At 39.7% G+C, this 15,698-nt stretch overlaps 2 protein-coding genes across 3 annotated transcripts in view; both read right to left on the bottom strand.

The window, feature by feature from the left end:
* Window positions 1–438: 438 nt before the first annotated feature.
* polg2 (polymerase (DNA directed), gamma 2, accessory subunit) lies at window positions 439–5,755 on the bottom strand. 2 transcript variants are annotated; one of them, XM_007574025.2, is made up of 8 exons: window positions 4,922–5,755; window positions 4,375–4,474; window positions 3,495–3,600; window positions 2,996–3,181; window positions 1,633–1,770; window positions 1,266–1,346; window positions 1,068–1,168; window positions 439–964 (listed from the first exon to the last, which is right to left on the bottom strand). In XM_007574025.2, the coding sequence occupies exons 1-8, from the start codon at window positions 5,376–5,378 to the stop codon at window positions 799–801; spliced, it is 1,335 nt and encodes a 444-aa protein (XP_007574087.1). In that variant the 5' UTR covers window positions 5,379–5,755; the 3' UTR covers window positions 439–798. The 2 variants fall into 2 exon arrangements, with proteins under 2 accessions (XP_007574087.1, XP_016517246.1); XM_016661760.1 differs by having other exon boundaries at window positions 874–964; window positions 1,270–1,346.
* A 992-nt stretch (window positions 5,756–6,747) lies between these two features.
* The window catches only part of LOC103153204 (probable ATP-dependent RNA helicase DDX5), a 12,678-nt gene continuing 3,727 nt past the window's right edge, over window positions 6,748–15,698 (bottom strand). Inside the window, exons 2-13 of the mRNA XM_007574026.2 lie at window positions 14,946–15,126; window positions 14,721–14,817; window positions 14,482–14,615; window positions 13,964–14,029; window positions 12,796–12,937; window positions 12,557–12,717; window positions 12,250–12,422; window positions 11,383–11,493; window positions 11,208–11,269; window positions 10,470–10,529; window positions 8,817–9,038; window positions 6,748–7,566 (exon numbers count right to left, since the gene is read on the bottom strand). Of these exons, the coding sequence (XP_007574088.1) occupies window positions 7,103–7,566; window positions 8,817–9,038; window positions 10,470–10,529; window positions 11,208–11,269; window positions 11,383–11,493; window positions 12,250–12,422; window positions 12,557–12,717; window positions 12,796–12,937; window positions 13,964–14,029; window positions 14,482–14,615; window positions 14,721–14,817; window positions 14,946–15,126 (1,873 nt within the window). The 3' untranslated portion in view covers window positions 6,748–7,102. The remainder of the gene's footprint in view (window positions 7,567–8,816; window positions 9,039–10,469; window positions 10,530–11,207; window positions 11,270–11,382; window positions 11,494–12,249; window positions 12,423–12,556; window positions 12,718–12,795; window positions 12,938–13,963; window positions 14,030–14,481; window positions 14,616–14,720; window positions 14,818–14,945; window positions 15,127–15,698) is intronic.

Below are 15,698 nucleotides of genomic sequence, written 5' to 3'. Positions count from 1 at the left end.
AACTGAATAAAATTTCTGGATTCTCTACAAACTGCGAGTAACTGAATAAAAACAGCCTTGTTTCTTTCTGGTTCCTTGCTTTAACACATCTGATACAGATGATTGTTACTAATTAAGTGATTTATGATGTAAATCGGTAACACTTTTTCTTTAAAAAAAGATTTTTAAAGAATTTTTAAAAGAAAATTTTCATTTCAATCCACAATTGCGCACCTAGTTTGCGTAAAATCCAAATAAAATATACCGAGTTTTGTAGTTATAATGCTACAAAATGTGAAAAGTGTAGGAATACTTTGCAAGCAATGTACATCAAATGAAGAAACTGCAGAGCCTTTGGGATGTGAAGATGTATTTTCTACTTAATTTTGATTAAATTATCAATACGATGAACAACATATTAAATAATGATGGGTGAAAGTTCCAGAAAAACTGCAAACAGGCTGATAATGTAGTTTATTTTTCTAACAGGTTTTATTGAAAATAATTAAAAAAAAAACAGGTCATACTCCATTGTGTGATGCAACAATGCTCAAGTAATGTCATAATTTCCCCTGAGAAATAATTACTTTGCAGATTTTTTTACTTTAACTGGTCATCTGTTCACTGATCATCCTCTTTGTGATAACAAATCAACCATCGACAGGAAGCTGAGGACATTTTACTTCCAAACGGTCTCTTTAGCCTTTTCAGAAGACTCCGGCAGTTAAAGCCAAAACGTCTCTCAGTTTGGTTGCGACAGGTTTACTTATGGGACTGAGTCATTCGCTGAGAGGGAAGTACAACATGATTTTCACACATTCATAATTTGTCAGCAGCAGAAACATATTTAGAGAGAAAGTTCCTAATTTCTGAAATGTGCATGGTCTCTCTGATGGTTGTGTCTCTGCTGCGGACTTGCAGTAGGCCGCTCTCCAGAGTCTTTTCACCGATCACCACAGTGAAGAGAACGCCCATCTCATCATATCTGGAATCGATTTACAGAAAAACACAAGTGATGAGCCATAATTTCTGCATTTCTCCTGATGGTGAACAGAAAGACATTTCATCAGTAAGGGGCTTTTATTTACTTGGCATTCAGAAGCTCTAATGATGTCGGCACAGCTTCAAGATATCCAGGCCACGCAGAGATCTTAGCTTCCAGAAACTCCTGCAGGAGGCCCTCACAGATCTACGATAAATGTTGAAACAATTAACATTCTTCCTTTTATGCATGCTGATTAGATGATTTCATATTCTGGGATCAAAGGTCAGAATAAAGTTCTGACCTGCCTCATTTCCACAGTGGCTCCCTTGCCGACATCTAAAGCCACTTTAACAGGAGCCAAAACTGGATGCAGCTTTAAAACCTAAAACAGAAACGGAAAACCGGAGGTCACTAAAGAGAGAAGTGCGTATATTCCAGGTGAGATGCGGCACAGCGTCACCTTTCTCTACTGCAGCGTCACCTCTCTGCTGCAGCCTCACCTTACTCTGCTGCAGCGTCACCTTACTCTGCTGCAGCGTCACCTTACTCTGCTGCAGCCTCACCTTACTCTGCTGCAGCGTCACCTTACTCTGCTGCAGCCTCACCTTTCTCTGCTGCAGCCTCACCTTTCTCTGCTGCAGCCTCACCTTACTCTGCTGCAGCCTCACCTTTCTCTGCTGCAGCCTCTTTCTGCCGTCTTCTCTTCTGAGCTCCTGGAGGGAGTTGGACAGGTAAGCCATCGCGCCGCGGTCCATGTTGCCGCTCACAGACACAACGTGGGGAACGGACTTTCGACCATCTCGAGTCTGGAGCGCAAGCAGCAAGTCAGAAAATGGTTACATGTTATCTGAAACAGCAGAATAAAATAATAATTTAACCTGACAGACTTAAAATATTTCCCTGCAGTCTTTTTTTCTGAATGAACTTTAGCTTCACCTTAGAAAATGGTGGAAAGCTGCAAAAAGAGAAAATCTTACCAACTATTTTTAGTTGAGTTTCTAGTGCAAATATCTTAAAACATTTGAAATTAGAGAAAACTGACATACTTTTACTTTTTAGCAGGAAATATAGGCTTGTTTAAAGTAAATAATTCCTTAATATTGATGGAAAAGTGCTAGCTATAAGTGAAATAATCTGTCAGCGAAACAAGATATTTTTATTAAAATTTAAAATCTCCACTGGCAGATTATTTCACTTACAACTTAGTGCTTTTTCATCTATGTTAATGAGTTATTGATTTAAAATCAGCTCCTAATTCTTGCTGAAAAGTTGTCATTTATTTTAGCCCCATTTCAAGTGAACTTATATATTTGAACTAGAAACTAGACAAAAAACAAATACTTGGTACGATTTTGTGTTTTCATTACTGATTAATACTGCAATCACAACATCAAAAGCAATAAATATGAATTTATGATGATGAAGTCTCCACTAATATTCCTGATTTTTATCATCCAGGTTACTTAGATTTAAATCTGGTGTGTCCATCCAACTGGCCAAATATATAATCGATAAATGAATATTATAGCCTATCAAATAGTCCATCCAATGCTGTGATGGTAACAATAACAACATTTGTATTGTCAAAACAATTGTGACTAAAGAAGAAGACAAAAAAAAAAAAAACTTAGAATTCCACAAATTTTAAGATTTTTCCTAAAATTAGGACATTTCTTTTTTAGCTGACCATGTTTAAGACATGACATCATTTCATTTAATTAGTTGCTAGGTGTTCTCCCAGCTGAATCCTTTCACACTTTTCTGCATTTTTAGCCACTTACTGGCTCTGATCCACCTATTTTGAGACCTGTAGCAAGAGCTTCACATCTGAAACGAGTTTATTTTGGCATAAAATAGTCAAGTTTCTCAGTTTAAACATTTATTATGCTCTGTTCTGAATAAAATGTTGACCATTGCAATTTGAAAGTCTTTGAGTTTTTATTTTATTTGGGTTGCATCACAGAGTTAAGAGTGAAACAACATTGCAGAAAGAACCTGGGGAGACAGAGGGCCTAACAGGTTCAGGCTGACCTGCAGTTTGGAGCGGATGCCCTTATGCACCTGCAGCAGCTCTGCATCTCCTCGACACCACAGCGTCTCCAGCGATTCGAGGCCCCACGGAAACTTGTACAAGATCTTCACCCCTCGAGACGTTTTCTCTTCAAGCTCGTTTTCAGGCACCTCGGCGCTGCTGAAGTCAGAGGGAGACAAGGCGAACTGGACGGGTTGAAAGGAGATGACAACACAAAATGGATGACATATGACAAAGTCTGAAACTGAAGCAACCAAAGAGTGTCACAAAAATAATCTGATCATGATCCTGTAAATTGGACATCAATATTTGGAAAAAAAAAATCTTCCCCTATTACTCACTTTATCATCATCATCATCATCATCATCAACATATTCTGGAAAGTCTAAATTCATACAATAACGTCTGGTTTTCTTATAAATTTAAATATTTCTGTTTTCATATTATTTCAACTCATTTCTCACCATCTCTTTTATTTGAGTTTCTGTCAACACTCACCTTCCTCCACCACTTCAGCCTGTGGCGGGCCCAGTGATCCAGCCACTGGGACGAGGAGCGAGGAGAGCAAAACCAAACCAGGGACGTCTGGGTGACCTCAGCGGAGCTGGCAGGAAGACAGAAACGAGTAAGTGAATCTAAACAGGCTGTCGACATCTTGTGGAAGCCACAACCAGAAAACCATCCTTTCTATTCCAGAGCTACAAATGTGTCTGTAAAATCACAATCACTTAATTAAAACCACAACAAGTGTAGTCATAAAATGACTTGTTGTTTCCACCAGATACTGCAGGTTCTCAGCCACAGGTGACATAAATTTAAGGATGTTAAACTTGTAAACTGAAGGAGTAACCACAGGGTTGGACAATAAATCAACATCAATGTATTCTGTGATAGACACCTGATCAATATCAATAGATAAGGCAGCTGATAGAATATTCAATAATTCCACTGAACTCTGAACCAGAACCGCACAGCATTCTGGGGAATGTAGGCAGAGAAAAGACTTTAGCTGCTCAACCTCTCACTGCAAAGCAAAGTTGGTGGAATCAACTAACTCACTCACTCATTCTTTGGTTACCTAGCAACTCACTCATTCTTTGGTTACCTAGCAACTCACTCATTCTTTGGTTACCTAGCAACTCACTCATTCTTTGGTTACCTAGCAACTCACTCATTCATTGGTTACCTAGCAACTCACTCATTCTTTGGTTACCTAGCAACAACCTGTTCAGTTAACTGCCGCAGCAGCAGTTACACGCTTCCTAACTGCTTAAAAATAAAATAATAACAGTACGGGATGAAAACTGTGGATAAAACTGTTTTAGGTTACACCATCAGTTTTGCAGTATTTCAGATATTTGGAGTATCTGAACCTCACCAACCATCTGAAGGCTGGAAACAAGGACCGGACTCAGCCAGGCCAAAGGGAAGCTTTTTGTTCACCATCTCCAGAGAGGGCACAAACTGCTCCAAGGCACCTGTAAACACATCGTGAGTTATACATGGAATAAATCCTGGAAGCACAAATTTACAACGGTGTATTAGGGCCATTGTAGATAGATGAAAAAGAAAAAAAAAAGTTTCAATTTTCACCAAAAAACAGGAATTTTTAGATTAATCTCACAAATTTTCAAGAAAGAAACTTGGACATTTCTGATTTTGAAAAGCCAAAACATTTGCTAGAAGAAGCTCAGAAGGTTTCAAGACAAAAAAAAAAAGACTTTTGTTAATCTGAAAATTCCTCAGTTTTTCAAGCAAAATTTCAACTTTGCAAACTCAGAAATCTCCAAGTTTTTTCTGGAAAATTTCTGAGATTAATCTAAAAATCTTTGAGTTCTTTTGAAGGAAATTTGCTCCTTTTCTCTATCTACATTGGGCAAATTTCCAAAACGTATGATAATTATAGAAGGATGAATTGTTTCTACCTTGAAGTAAACTTGTTCTCACAGACGGAGAGCTCAGCAGCAGCCTGTTCAGCTTCTGGATCAGCTGCTCTCTGCTCAACTCAGACTGATCCAGTATCTGCTGGAAAGGTTCAGATTGAACAACCCGGGCTCCTCCAGCTGCTCTGACCGGGCTGCTGCTCAAAGTATTCACCCCGAACACCCAGGCCCTGGACCCGGTCACCGAGTGCCACCACTGCTGCAGCAGGTTCCTCTTCAGCTCCACGCCCAAAGGTCCGTAGCTGCAGCTCCAGCCTCTCCGGAACAGCTCCGAGTTGCTCTCTCCGGGAGAAATATAGTATCTGTCCGCACAGAGCTGCAGTAAAGTCCGGACGCGGTCCAAAACATCAGGCGGTGCTGTGTCACAATGTCCTCTGGTGCTCTTCAGTGGAGATGTAAGCTGTGACAGGATGCAGCGTCTGGCGCTCAGAGTCAACATGCTGAAGGTGGAGAGTAACCCCGGTCCAAATATCAAGCTAAGTCAGGAATAAATTATGATAAAATCATTTATGTGCACCTTCTGGGCCACAATCACTCCTAAATCCTGCTGTAACAGACTTCCAATACTGTCTGAAGGAAACATTTGCGGATGTTGAACAAAAAACAGCTCCGCACTGAGCTAAGCTGAGCGGCGTCACAACCCGCAACATTTACGGTTTTTAGGGTAACTGCTCTCCCGGTACATATGCAGCTATAATATCTGGAAAAAGGTTTGCAATATACAAAATAAACTACACCAGAATCAAGTATCTATGAAGATACATCCAGCATGCTTTCCAGATCCGGAACTTAGTGATTAACATCCGGGTCATGACGTGAGAGAATCTGGTTACTAAGCAACGAGAAGTCGCTTAACGGTAACGTATTTCCATTGATCCAACTAATTGTGTTGACAACTAATTTGATTTTAATGAAATTATTTCTGCCGCAATAATACATATTGTCTGTAGTTAAAATTATTGTATTACATATTTTATCAGTAAACTCGAATTAGTTCAACTTTTACATCACATTAGCCACAGTCATGGCAACTAAGTAGCCTACAGTAAAAAACCAACCACTGTATATTAATAAATAAAATTAGCAAATTATTAAAATATACTTCATTAAATACATGTAAAAACTGGACTTTGTGTGTGTCTAAATTATGTCCTGGTTCTCTGCAATAGACTTAAGTTACTTTATTTGTATGGCTGTGTAGATTTTGTTACTGTTGACTAATTTGACTACACAGAAGTGGAACACTGAACATAAGCTTTTAGAATTGTAAAGGTTACCAACCGTTTTTTCAATTAAAAATGTCAAATATTTAATCTGAAATGGACGTTTGTTTTTCTCTATGCATTTGAATTATGTCAAAAATGCACAAGCTTAAAATAAAAAGGTGATCAAAGGAAGGTTCTTTGAAGATGTTACTATGTCCCTATTGAATCAATTTCTCTTTTCATGGCTAGTTGAGTAAGAAAGAAAAACTAGATGCATTTCTACAAAAAGACTAAATGTTACACTATTGTTTTTGCTGAAAGTGATCAGTTTACATACAAATAGATCAATTTAGTCAAACAGTTTACATGTTAGTGCAAATCTTTAGGGGGAAAAAAACCTGAAAAAATTACAAGTGAGAATTTCAGCCAACCTGAATAGTTTTAATATTTATAAACAGTACTATGGATGGATGCTGCTCTCAATGTGCAATGTTACAAATAAATGTCTCGATTCCTTGTCCTTCACACATCTGGCACAAAAAGGTTTAAAGTATCTAAAAAAAATCCCCACTCCCTTAAATATTCAACACCAGTCAGACAAGATTGGATTTTCTTATTTTTATTTAAAAGGGACCCTGGGCACCCTTCAGATACAATTTTCATATCACTTTAAACTGAAAGTGAAAACACAGGATTACCTAGTAAAAATAAATTACTGAGGAATGTAACAAAAAAAATTAAAATAAAATAAAATAGAAAATACAGTCCAGGAAAAGTGCAGCAATCATGTTTACACTATGGGAGACTTTATGATCCCATTTACTCATCTGGGTTTACTGAATAATTCCAACCATGCTGTAAGCAAAACAACGTTAAACAAGTACAAAGAATAATATGAGAATCGTACGGTAAGATTTCAAGACTCATGTTGGGGTCTGATAATGTGAATTTACAATATTTACTGAGGGAATGGCGGCGGCATCGGGTAGGGCACCATTGGTGGCGGTGGCGGCGGCTGTTGGTTCTGTGGCGGCGGCTGAGAGTTGAAGGGGAACGGCGGGTGGTTCACGCCGTTCTGAGCGGGCCTCTGCATGCCGCCAAACTGAGGGGGGCCTTGGAAGTTCTGGTTACCGAAGCCGCCAGCGCCGCCGCCTTGGTTTGGTGGCGCGCTAAAGTTACCCTGTCCGTTACTATTGCTGTAATTGCTGTTGCCATAGTTACCGCTAGAATTGCTATTGTTGCCTCCATAATTCCCACCGTTTTGGGCTTTGCTTCCCCCAAAGGCAGTTTTCGGCCCGTTGCCGAACCCTCTATCGCCGTCCCTGTCCCTGTAGCCGCCTCCGCCACCGAAGTTACTTCTGCCGCCTGAATACCTATCGCGACGGTCATCCCTGTAGCCACCTCTTCCCCCCCGTCCGCGACCTGCATTAGTGGAAGACAAAACAAGAGAAGAGTGGTGAATACATTAAATCTGAAGATGCAATGCTGAGATACAGAAATATGTCTATACATTAGAATATCAAACAGTTCAGTTTTTTTAAGTTCAAAATGGAAACCCCACATATAGATACATTATATAAAGTGATACAGAAAGACTGTGTTTACTAATTTTGATGAATATGGTTCACAACTAAAGGAAACCCAGATGTCAGGAAACTTACACTTCAAAGTAGGCCTGTATTTGCAGGATATGTGCTACAACTGTCACTTTCCTCATATTAAGCCATTTCAGAACCAAAAGCCGCTTCAGAAACCTAAATAAAGTACTAGGACTGGTAAAACAGGAAGCGGTTATGTCACTATATTTTTCATGCAAAATAACTAATCAATAATTATCAATAAACTCATACGAAATGCTAAAATAGTGATACATTTTACAGGTGTATTGTCTAAATAAAGTGACATTTTTTCCTTCACCGTTAGAAGTTAAATCAGACTAAACTTCTCTTGTTTTAGGTTAGTTAGAATTATGAAAACTTAGCGAGAAAATTTTTTTTAGAGACTGACTTTTTTTTTTAATTCAGAAGTTTAAATACAGGTTGTACTCTTCCCTATCCTTTCAACAATGTGAAAGTTAAACAACCCACAATCCAGAAATGCATCACATTATTGAACAAATAAAAAATAACCAACACTTTCCTTCCCTCTCCTGAAACACATTTAGCAACAAGATGGCTGTTAATATCAGCTTAGTTTTATTTGTTGGACCAATACAGATGTTAATAATGACAAATGCAGCACTGGAAAAAATTAAGAGACCGCTTAAAATGATCAGTTTCTCTGATTTTAATCTTTATAGGCATATGTTTGAGTAAAATGAACATTTTTCTTTTATTCTATGAACTACTGACAACATGTCTCTGAAATTCCAAGTAAAAATTTAGTATTTGTGGAAAATGAGAAATGGTCAAAATAACGAAAAAAGATGCAGACCTCAAATAATGCAAAGAAAACAAGTTCATATTCATTTAGAAACAACAATAATAATGTTTAAGCACAGGAAGAGTTCAGAAATCAGTATTTGGTGGAATAACCAGGAGGTTTTCAATGGGTGGTCTCAGTTTTTTCCAGAGCTGTGTCTGACATTAGTGCCGATATATTGTGCATCCCCAATAACAAAGCCATAAAGAGCTCATTACCTACAGAAGCAGGTAAATGAATTTTAGTTTTACCTCCTCTGTCCTCTGCCATCTGGATGAGCTTGGGATTGATGGCCTGGTTAGCCTCGCGCAGCACAGAGATCAGGTCGCTGGCCTGTTTCATGTTGTTGGGGGTGAAGAAGGTGTAGGCTGTGCCCGTTTTTTGACTGCGGGCCGTGCGGCCAATGCGGTGGATATAGTCCTCGGAGGAGTTAGGGTAGTCATAATTGATGACAAATTTCACATCCTCCACATCTGTGAAAGTGTTGCAGTGTGGCAAAACAATACATAGGAGGCCACAGGATTTTGCACACCACAACAGCCAGATCAGAGGGAAAAGTTAGCAACTGGTCAATGCTGAGGGGAGAAAAGTGGTTATTTAGCTGTGGAGGAAACAGATTAGAGGCGACAAAAGAGTGTGTAAACATCTATTCCATGGGAATACTACTGTGGGAAGAGAGAAACGATGCACACTCCTATTGTTTACCCTAATCAAGAGTCAAAGACAGTCTCCCTTGTCTACAAAAGGGAGTGAAGATAGATTTAAGTCTTACCATAAAAGGAGTATGCATTCACTAGTCCTTTCCCAATGCAGCGAAATCCCCCACATATTGTCAAGTGACATCCAGGAGCTTCTACGCAGTTAGGCCAACCATGTGCACTGGGACCTCCTCATGAGCCAATATAGGACCATTGAGTGGTATGTTTTTGCAGGTTCAGGTTTTTCCCCAGTACACTCTCATAAGAACCTTGATATTAAAGGCCGCACTGCACGTCTTGCCAAGACAAACTAGACTATGCACCAATTAAAAAACGGGACCCTTTCAAACCACAAACAAAAGAGTCCCAGCATTGAACCTTGTGGGACTCCGATGCAAACGTAAAGTAAAGCCCTCCCCCCACTTCATCAGTTTCATCGAGGCAAGATCTTCCAAGAAGCCAGTGTTCACTTGAGAAAATGTCTCTCGTTGGCAGGTCTCGACATGACTATAAAACGCAGGCGAGGGAGGAACTTTGGTTTTCAGCTTTCTCATTCTCCTCTGTTTAGATGTTCCCACTAGTCCCTCAACACATGTGCCAGGTCTCAATTTTCAGAGACAAAAAAAATTTCAAAACTGCTCTCTCCATTTCACGAAATCCAGCACGAGAAACAAACCAGCCGCCAAATTTTGACAAGCTGACCCCCATGCTACATAAAACGAGTGCCTAGAGATAACGTTTGTTCCAAATCTCAAACAAAGGGACTTGCGTAAACTGCAACCTCTTACACAACATGCAAGGCCAATGTCACAGCATCGAGCATATAAGTATATTTTCGTATGTTTGAGTTGGAACCAGCTGGATGGATACTTGTTGGGTGAAATCCATGGACAGAGAACAGATGTGTGTGTATTTCAACAACATATCAGAGACAAAGGCTTAGCCACGCAGCCTTTTGAAGATCACTGGCACACAAGAGCCTTCACCTCTCTAGGCCCACTGGGTGGCAAGCCAGTGGAGCAAATCCAATATGTCCTCCTTCTCCCTCTCGAGGCCTGGGACTGTCATGCCTAGCGCCTGCCACAAAGACTGCACCTTAAGGTGAGGAAAAACTCAGAAAATGCATAGAGAAGTTAAAGAAAGCAGAAAACTTTCTTTAAAATAAGGAAAACACTGATAAGTGGAGCAACTCGATGGCATACTGACCTAAACCACGGGAGGCCACGTCTGTAGCAATCAGAATTGGAGCTTTGCCAAATCTGAACTCTGTAGACAAACAACAGTTTCAATCAGCCAACAGATTAATCTGGACACAGTTTATATTCCATTGCTTTAAAGCTGAAGTATGTAACTTTTATTAAAAATATGTTTTTCTACATATTTGTTAAAACTGTTACTATGTCCTGACAGTACAGTATGAAACAGATAATCTCTGATTATCTGTCTTCTCCCAGCACCAACTACAGAAATGCACTGCTCAGGCAGAATGACCAATCACAGCAGGGCAGGGAGGCGGGAGTTAGTGCTGTCAATCATCCTTATGAACGGCTGGTTCTGCTGTGAATGCTAAGGCTAATTAGCATGGCCATCAATGACAGCAGATAGATAGTTTTTCTGCAATATTAAGTTGTTTCTCCACCATAAGCACATTGAGCACCGCATACATGAGTTTGATTGACAGCGCCAAGACCCTCCTTCTGGCTCTGACTGGTTGTTTCTGACCAGGAGTGGTGCATCTTTTCAGATGTCAATATCAGCTTAGGGAGGAGATGGAGGAGCTTGATATTTTCAAAGATTATCTGTCTCACATTATGCAGTCGTGATATTTAGCTTAGGAATGAGCTAAATATCAGTAAATGGTGACAGTAAAAAACATCGTCTATAACAGTTACAGACACCAGCTTTAACCTGAAATGTAAAATAAATTTAAAAATACAGCCTTACCATTAAGAACCCAGTCCCTCTCTTGCTGGCTCTTGTCTCCATGGATACCCATTGCTGGCCACCTACAGACACAGATAACATAGAGACCCTTTAACTCAGGCGGTTCAAGATTATTCTAATACACAAGCTAAATAAAATGAGCAATTTTCGCCATTCAGCTGAAAATGATCCTCACCCATCTCTTCTCATTCTCCTGGTAAGTTCATCACAACGTCTTTTGGTCTCCACAAAGATGATGGTCTTGTTCTCCTTTTCGCTCATTATCTCCTCCAACAAACGGATCAGCCTTAAAACAGCAGAAAATAAAGGTTTAACTGATCAAATCTACAGAAATAATCTTTGCAGGAATATGACGGGAAGCAGATGTGAGGGTGCTCTAACCGGTTTCCTTTAGATCTATTTGCTTGTTTATATACCAACTCATCAAATGTGTCTTTTCCAGTAGACCGGTTTCAGTACATAACAGTTTCTAAGCAGCAGGTCTTTGTATTTCCACAAAGATAAAATCCCTGGTTATAGCACAGAAATCTGGAGCCATCCCAGCCCAGTGTGCTGCGGGTTCACTGAAATAGTAGCCAACTAAAACATGCCATGTTTAAAACTCCAGAGTTTTGTTTCTTTTTTTATTTGTTTAATAAAAAACTAGCAGCAAAAACAAAGCACAACAGCGATATAATGTTAGAATAACTGTCCCTTCCTCTTGTTAATTTAGAGTAAGTGAATGTCGGTTATCTTTTCGTATCACCAGGTGGTTTTTCTAGATTCTGCTCTAAAAATGTCTCCATCACAGGTGGATGTCACAGGTAATTGTTTAAAACCAGGTTCTGATATTACAGAGTCTATATGATGGGATACTACAATACATATTATGGTGCTTGATCTGTCTTCATGCACTAGAGTCCCTCAAAAAAATAAAAAAATAAAATAAAACAGAGAGAGGATCAAATAAGAAATAAATGAGAAAAAAAAGCAACCTGCTTCTTTTACCCAATAGGTTAAGAACTGCAGCCTCTTTGGTGGAAAAGCTCAGTTGTCTACTCACTTGTCCTCCTTCTCCAGGTCATTGCAGACATCAACTATCTGCAGGATGTTATGATTGGCACTGAGCTGCAATGCACCAATATTGATCTGGACGTAATCCTTCAGGAAGTCCTCAGCCAGCTGACGAACCTCTTTGGGCCAGGTGGCGCTCCACATCAGAGTCTGACGATCAGGCTGACAAAAAAAAACAAATTATAACGTCAATTCTACTTACAGGTAAATAAAAAAACTGAGTTATTTGTTTATTTCTTGCGTGGCAGTGATGCATGTTAAAGCTAGCCGTCTCCTCTATGAAAGGCAAAACTCACCCGAATTTGTTCCACTATTTTGCGGATCTGCGGTTCAAAGCCCATGTCCAGCATGCGGTCAGCTTCATCCAGCACAAGGTAGGTGCAACGACGCAGATTGGTTTTACCACACTCCAGAAAATCGATGAGACGGCCTGGAGTAGCGATGCAAATCTCCACTCCTTCAACACAAACAAAGACGGCGATCAATAAAAACAGAAAGGAGTTGAGTTTCCATCACAGCATTAAAGCAGGCCTACCCCTCTCCAGGTCCCTTATCTGTGGCCCTTTAGGCGCGCCACCGTAGATGCAGGTACTCTTGAGACGAGAAGCCCTCCCATATTCAGCAGTCACTTGTTGCACCTGCTGAGCCAGCTCCCGGGTCGGCGCCAGAACCAAGCACTACGGGAAACAAAATCACTTCAGCTAATCCACCACATTATTGGTCAGTTACTGCACTCACACACAGCTCAGGTTTACATTTAGTCTTCGTTCACACTGCAGCCTGAAGTGACCCAGATCTGATTTTGACGTAATGCGACCTGACCCTGATCTTTTCATAACAGTCTGAACAGATCAGATTTTTTTAATGCGACCAGGTTATATGTGGTCCTAAATCAGATACATATCTGATCTTTTAAAAGGTGACCCGAGTCTGAACGGCCAGGTCACATTCATCACATTAACGTCATTGATACATGACAAATGTCACTATTCTGCATCCTGATACGAGCAAGAGGGAAGAAAAACAACAACCACGACTGATGATAATGAGGATTAAGTTGTTAATGTTATTAAATTTAAAATTGTAAGATGTACACTCTTTATGTGTGGTGTTATTGCGCCCTCTGCTGCGGGACACTTCCAGGTCATCTGCTGTTCACACTGGAGATCACACACAAGTCGCATAAACACCTCTGAAAAAACTAAGAGACCACTAAAAATTATCAGTGATAATTTTAAGGTGTATATTTGAGTAAAATTAAGATTGTTCTTTTATTCTATGAACTACTAACAACATGTGTCTGAAATTCCAAGCAGAAATTTAGTATTTATTTGCACAAATGATAAACGTTCAAAATAACGAAAACAATGCAGCACTTTCAGACCTCAAATAATGCAAGGAGAACAAATTCATACTCATTTAGAAACAACAACACTAATGTTTTAACTTAAGAAGAGCTCAGTAATCAATATTTGGTGGAATAACCAGGAGGTTTTCAATGGGGTTCAGTGCAGTGGGCTTTTTACCAGAGCTTTATATGGAAATGTGAACAACCATGCAAAAATATTCAGATTCCACCAAAAACCAGAACTGAGCATTGAAGCCTGCAGTGTGAATGTAGCATTAGATTCCATTTTAAAGTTATTTGTTCCTATATAGCAACCACACACATCACAGACAACAACAGCTCAAGGCGTACTTACAATGGGTCCGTCTCCGTGCTCCAGGAACGGCTGATGTTGGATGTGAACAATCGCTGGCAGAAGATACTAAAAAATTTAAATGAAAAAAGATGCTTAACACCTAATGCATGTCATAAGACCCCCACTTTCTTACATTATCGTTTATCATGACACATTTCTTATTATAAGACTCTGATTTATTATTGTCATGATAAAATCTAATTAGTGTCATTTAAACTCCCCAGAGCTGTCCGCATATTGTTAGCTTTGCTATTTTCTCTAGTTTGCTTAATGAGTGATTAATAAATTTGAAAAAAATATTAATTGCAGTTATTATGTGCAGAGCAGCGTTTGTGTTTGTGTTGCCTTAAAAAAGGAAGAAGTTGCAAACGGTTCTTATCATCACCTTTATTTTTATCAGAATAGTACCACGAAATATCATAAGACTAATTCCATATTGCTCATTTCTAAGCTAAATAGGTTAAACTTGCACTTAAGAAGAAGTAAGTACTTGAAGGAAGTAAGAAGCGATCACTTACAGCAATGGTTTTCCCAGAGCCAGTTTGAGCGATGCCCACCATGTCTTTGCCGCTCAGAGCGACTGGCCAGCCCTGGGACTGGATTGGAGTCGGTTCAGTGAAGTTCTGCTTAACAATAACATCCATGACGTAGCCTGAGAAAATGGGATATTCAAGTTTAATTGCTGGTAGCATGGCAGAACGTTTGAATATATCGGGGGTAAATAATGTCAGAATCGGTTTGAATCATTTTGGCTCACTTGGAAAAGCAGCTTCATGGAATTTAACAATTGGTTTGGGACAATCTCTGCCTTTCACTGTGACTTCTTTGCTTCTCCGATACTCTTCAACCTCTTGCTGAAATTGGAAAAGAAAAAACAGGAAAGATGAAATTAGTTTCTCACTCTGCTTCTACAAAATAAATTCACTTCGACTTACAGATCGCAGAGGTAAATGAGAAACTCTGAAACGAATCTCTGTCTCACCAGAGGTCTGTGTGTGACGTCCAGGTGTTCCTGGTAGAAGTTCTTCTGAAACTTTGGAAGCTCATCCAGGTTCCAGTGTCTCTTCCTCAGCCGTTCTCCGGGGTTTCCAAACTTTCCGGGAGGAGGTCCTCCCCTGTTGCCTCCTCCACCGCCACCGAAACGAGGAGGGCCGCCACCATACCTGAAGAAGAAACAAATCATTTCGTAAAGAAAAAAAAAAAAAAAAAAAAACTTGTTTATGTTGAGGTCTAAAAAATATCTACATTTATCTGCAGTTTTAACAAAACCTAAATTTGGAGCAGAAAAAATATATTCAACTGTGAATCTGTTGCTAAAAATTGCAATGATGATATCAGCTAAGAATAACATTTGGTAATATTTAGAGGTGTGCCGATCGATCGGTCACCGATCATAATCGGGCCGATTTTTGTGAAAAAGTGCATGATCGGTGATCGGCGATCATTGGCTCTTGTTGCCGATACCGATCATCTCATTTCCAGCCTGCCTGTGCAGCTGGTCTCCTCTTTCCTTCACTCTGCGCAAACGCGCAGCAACAAATCCTAAGCGATGTGGAACTATAACGCACTGAGTGAATGGGGAAGTTTGCGTGTTGCGGCGGAAAATTGAAGCAGGTCAAAATGCATCAACACAACGAAGCTAATACGACATAAAAAAAAAAAAAATCTTTTCGGAAAAAAAAAAAAAAAAAAAAAAAAAACTTGTTTATGTTGAGGTCTAAAACATATCTACATT

Source organism: Poecilia formosa, unplaced genomic scaffold, assembly GCF_000485575.1.
Source record: "Poecilia formosa unplaced genomic scaffold, Poecilia_formosa-5.1.2 Scaffold342, whole genome shotgun sequence".
Taxonomy (NCBI): domain Eukaryota; kingdom Metazoa; phylum Chordata; class Actinopteri; order Cyprinodontiformes; family Poeciliidae; genus Poecilia; species Poecilia formosa.
The sequence above is the reverse complement of the archived record's forward strand: the minus strand, read 5'-3'. Positions and strand labels throughout refer to the sequence as shown.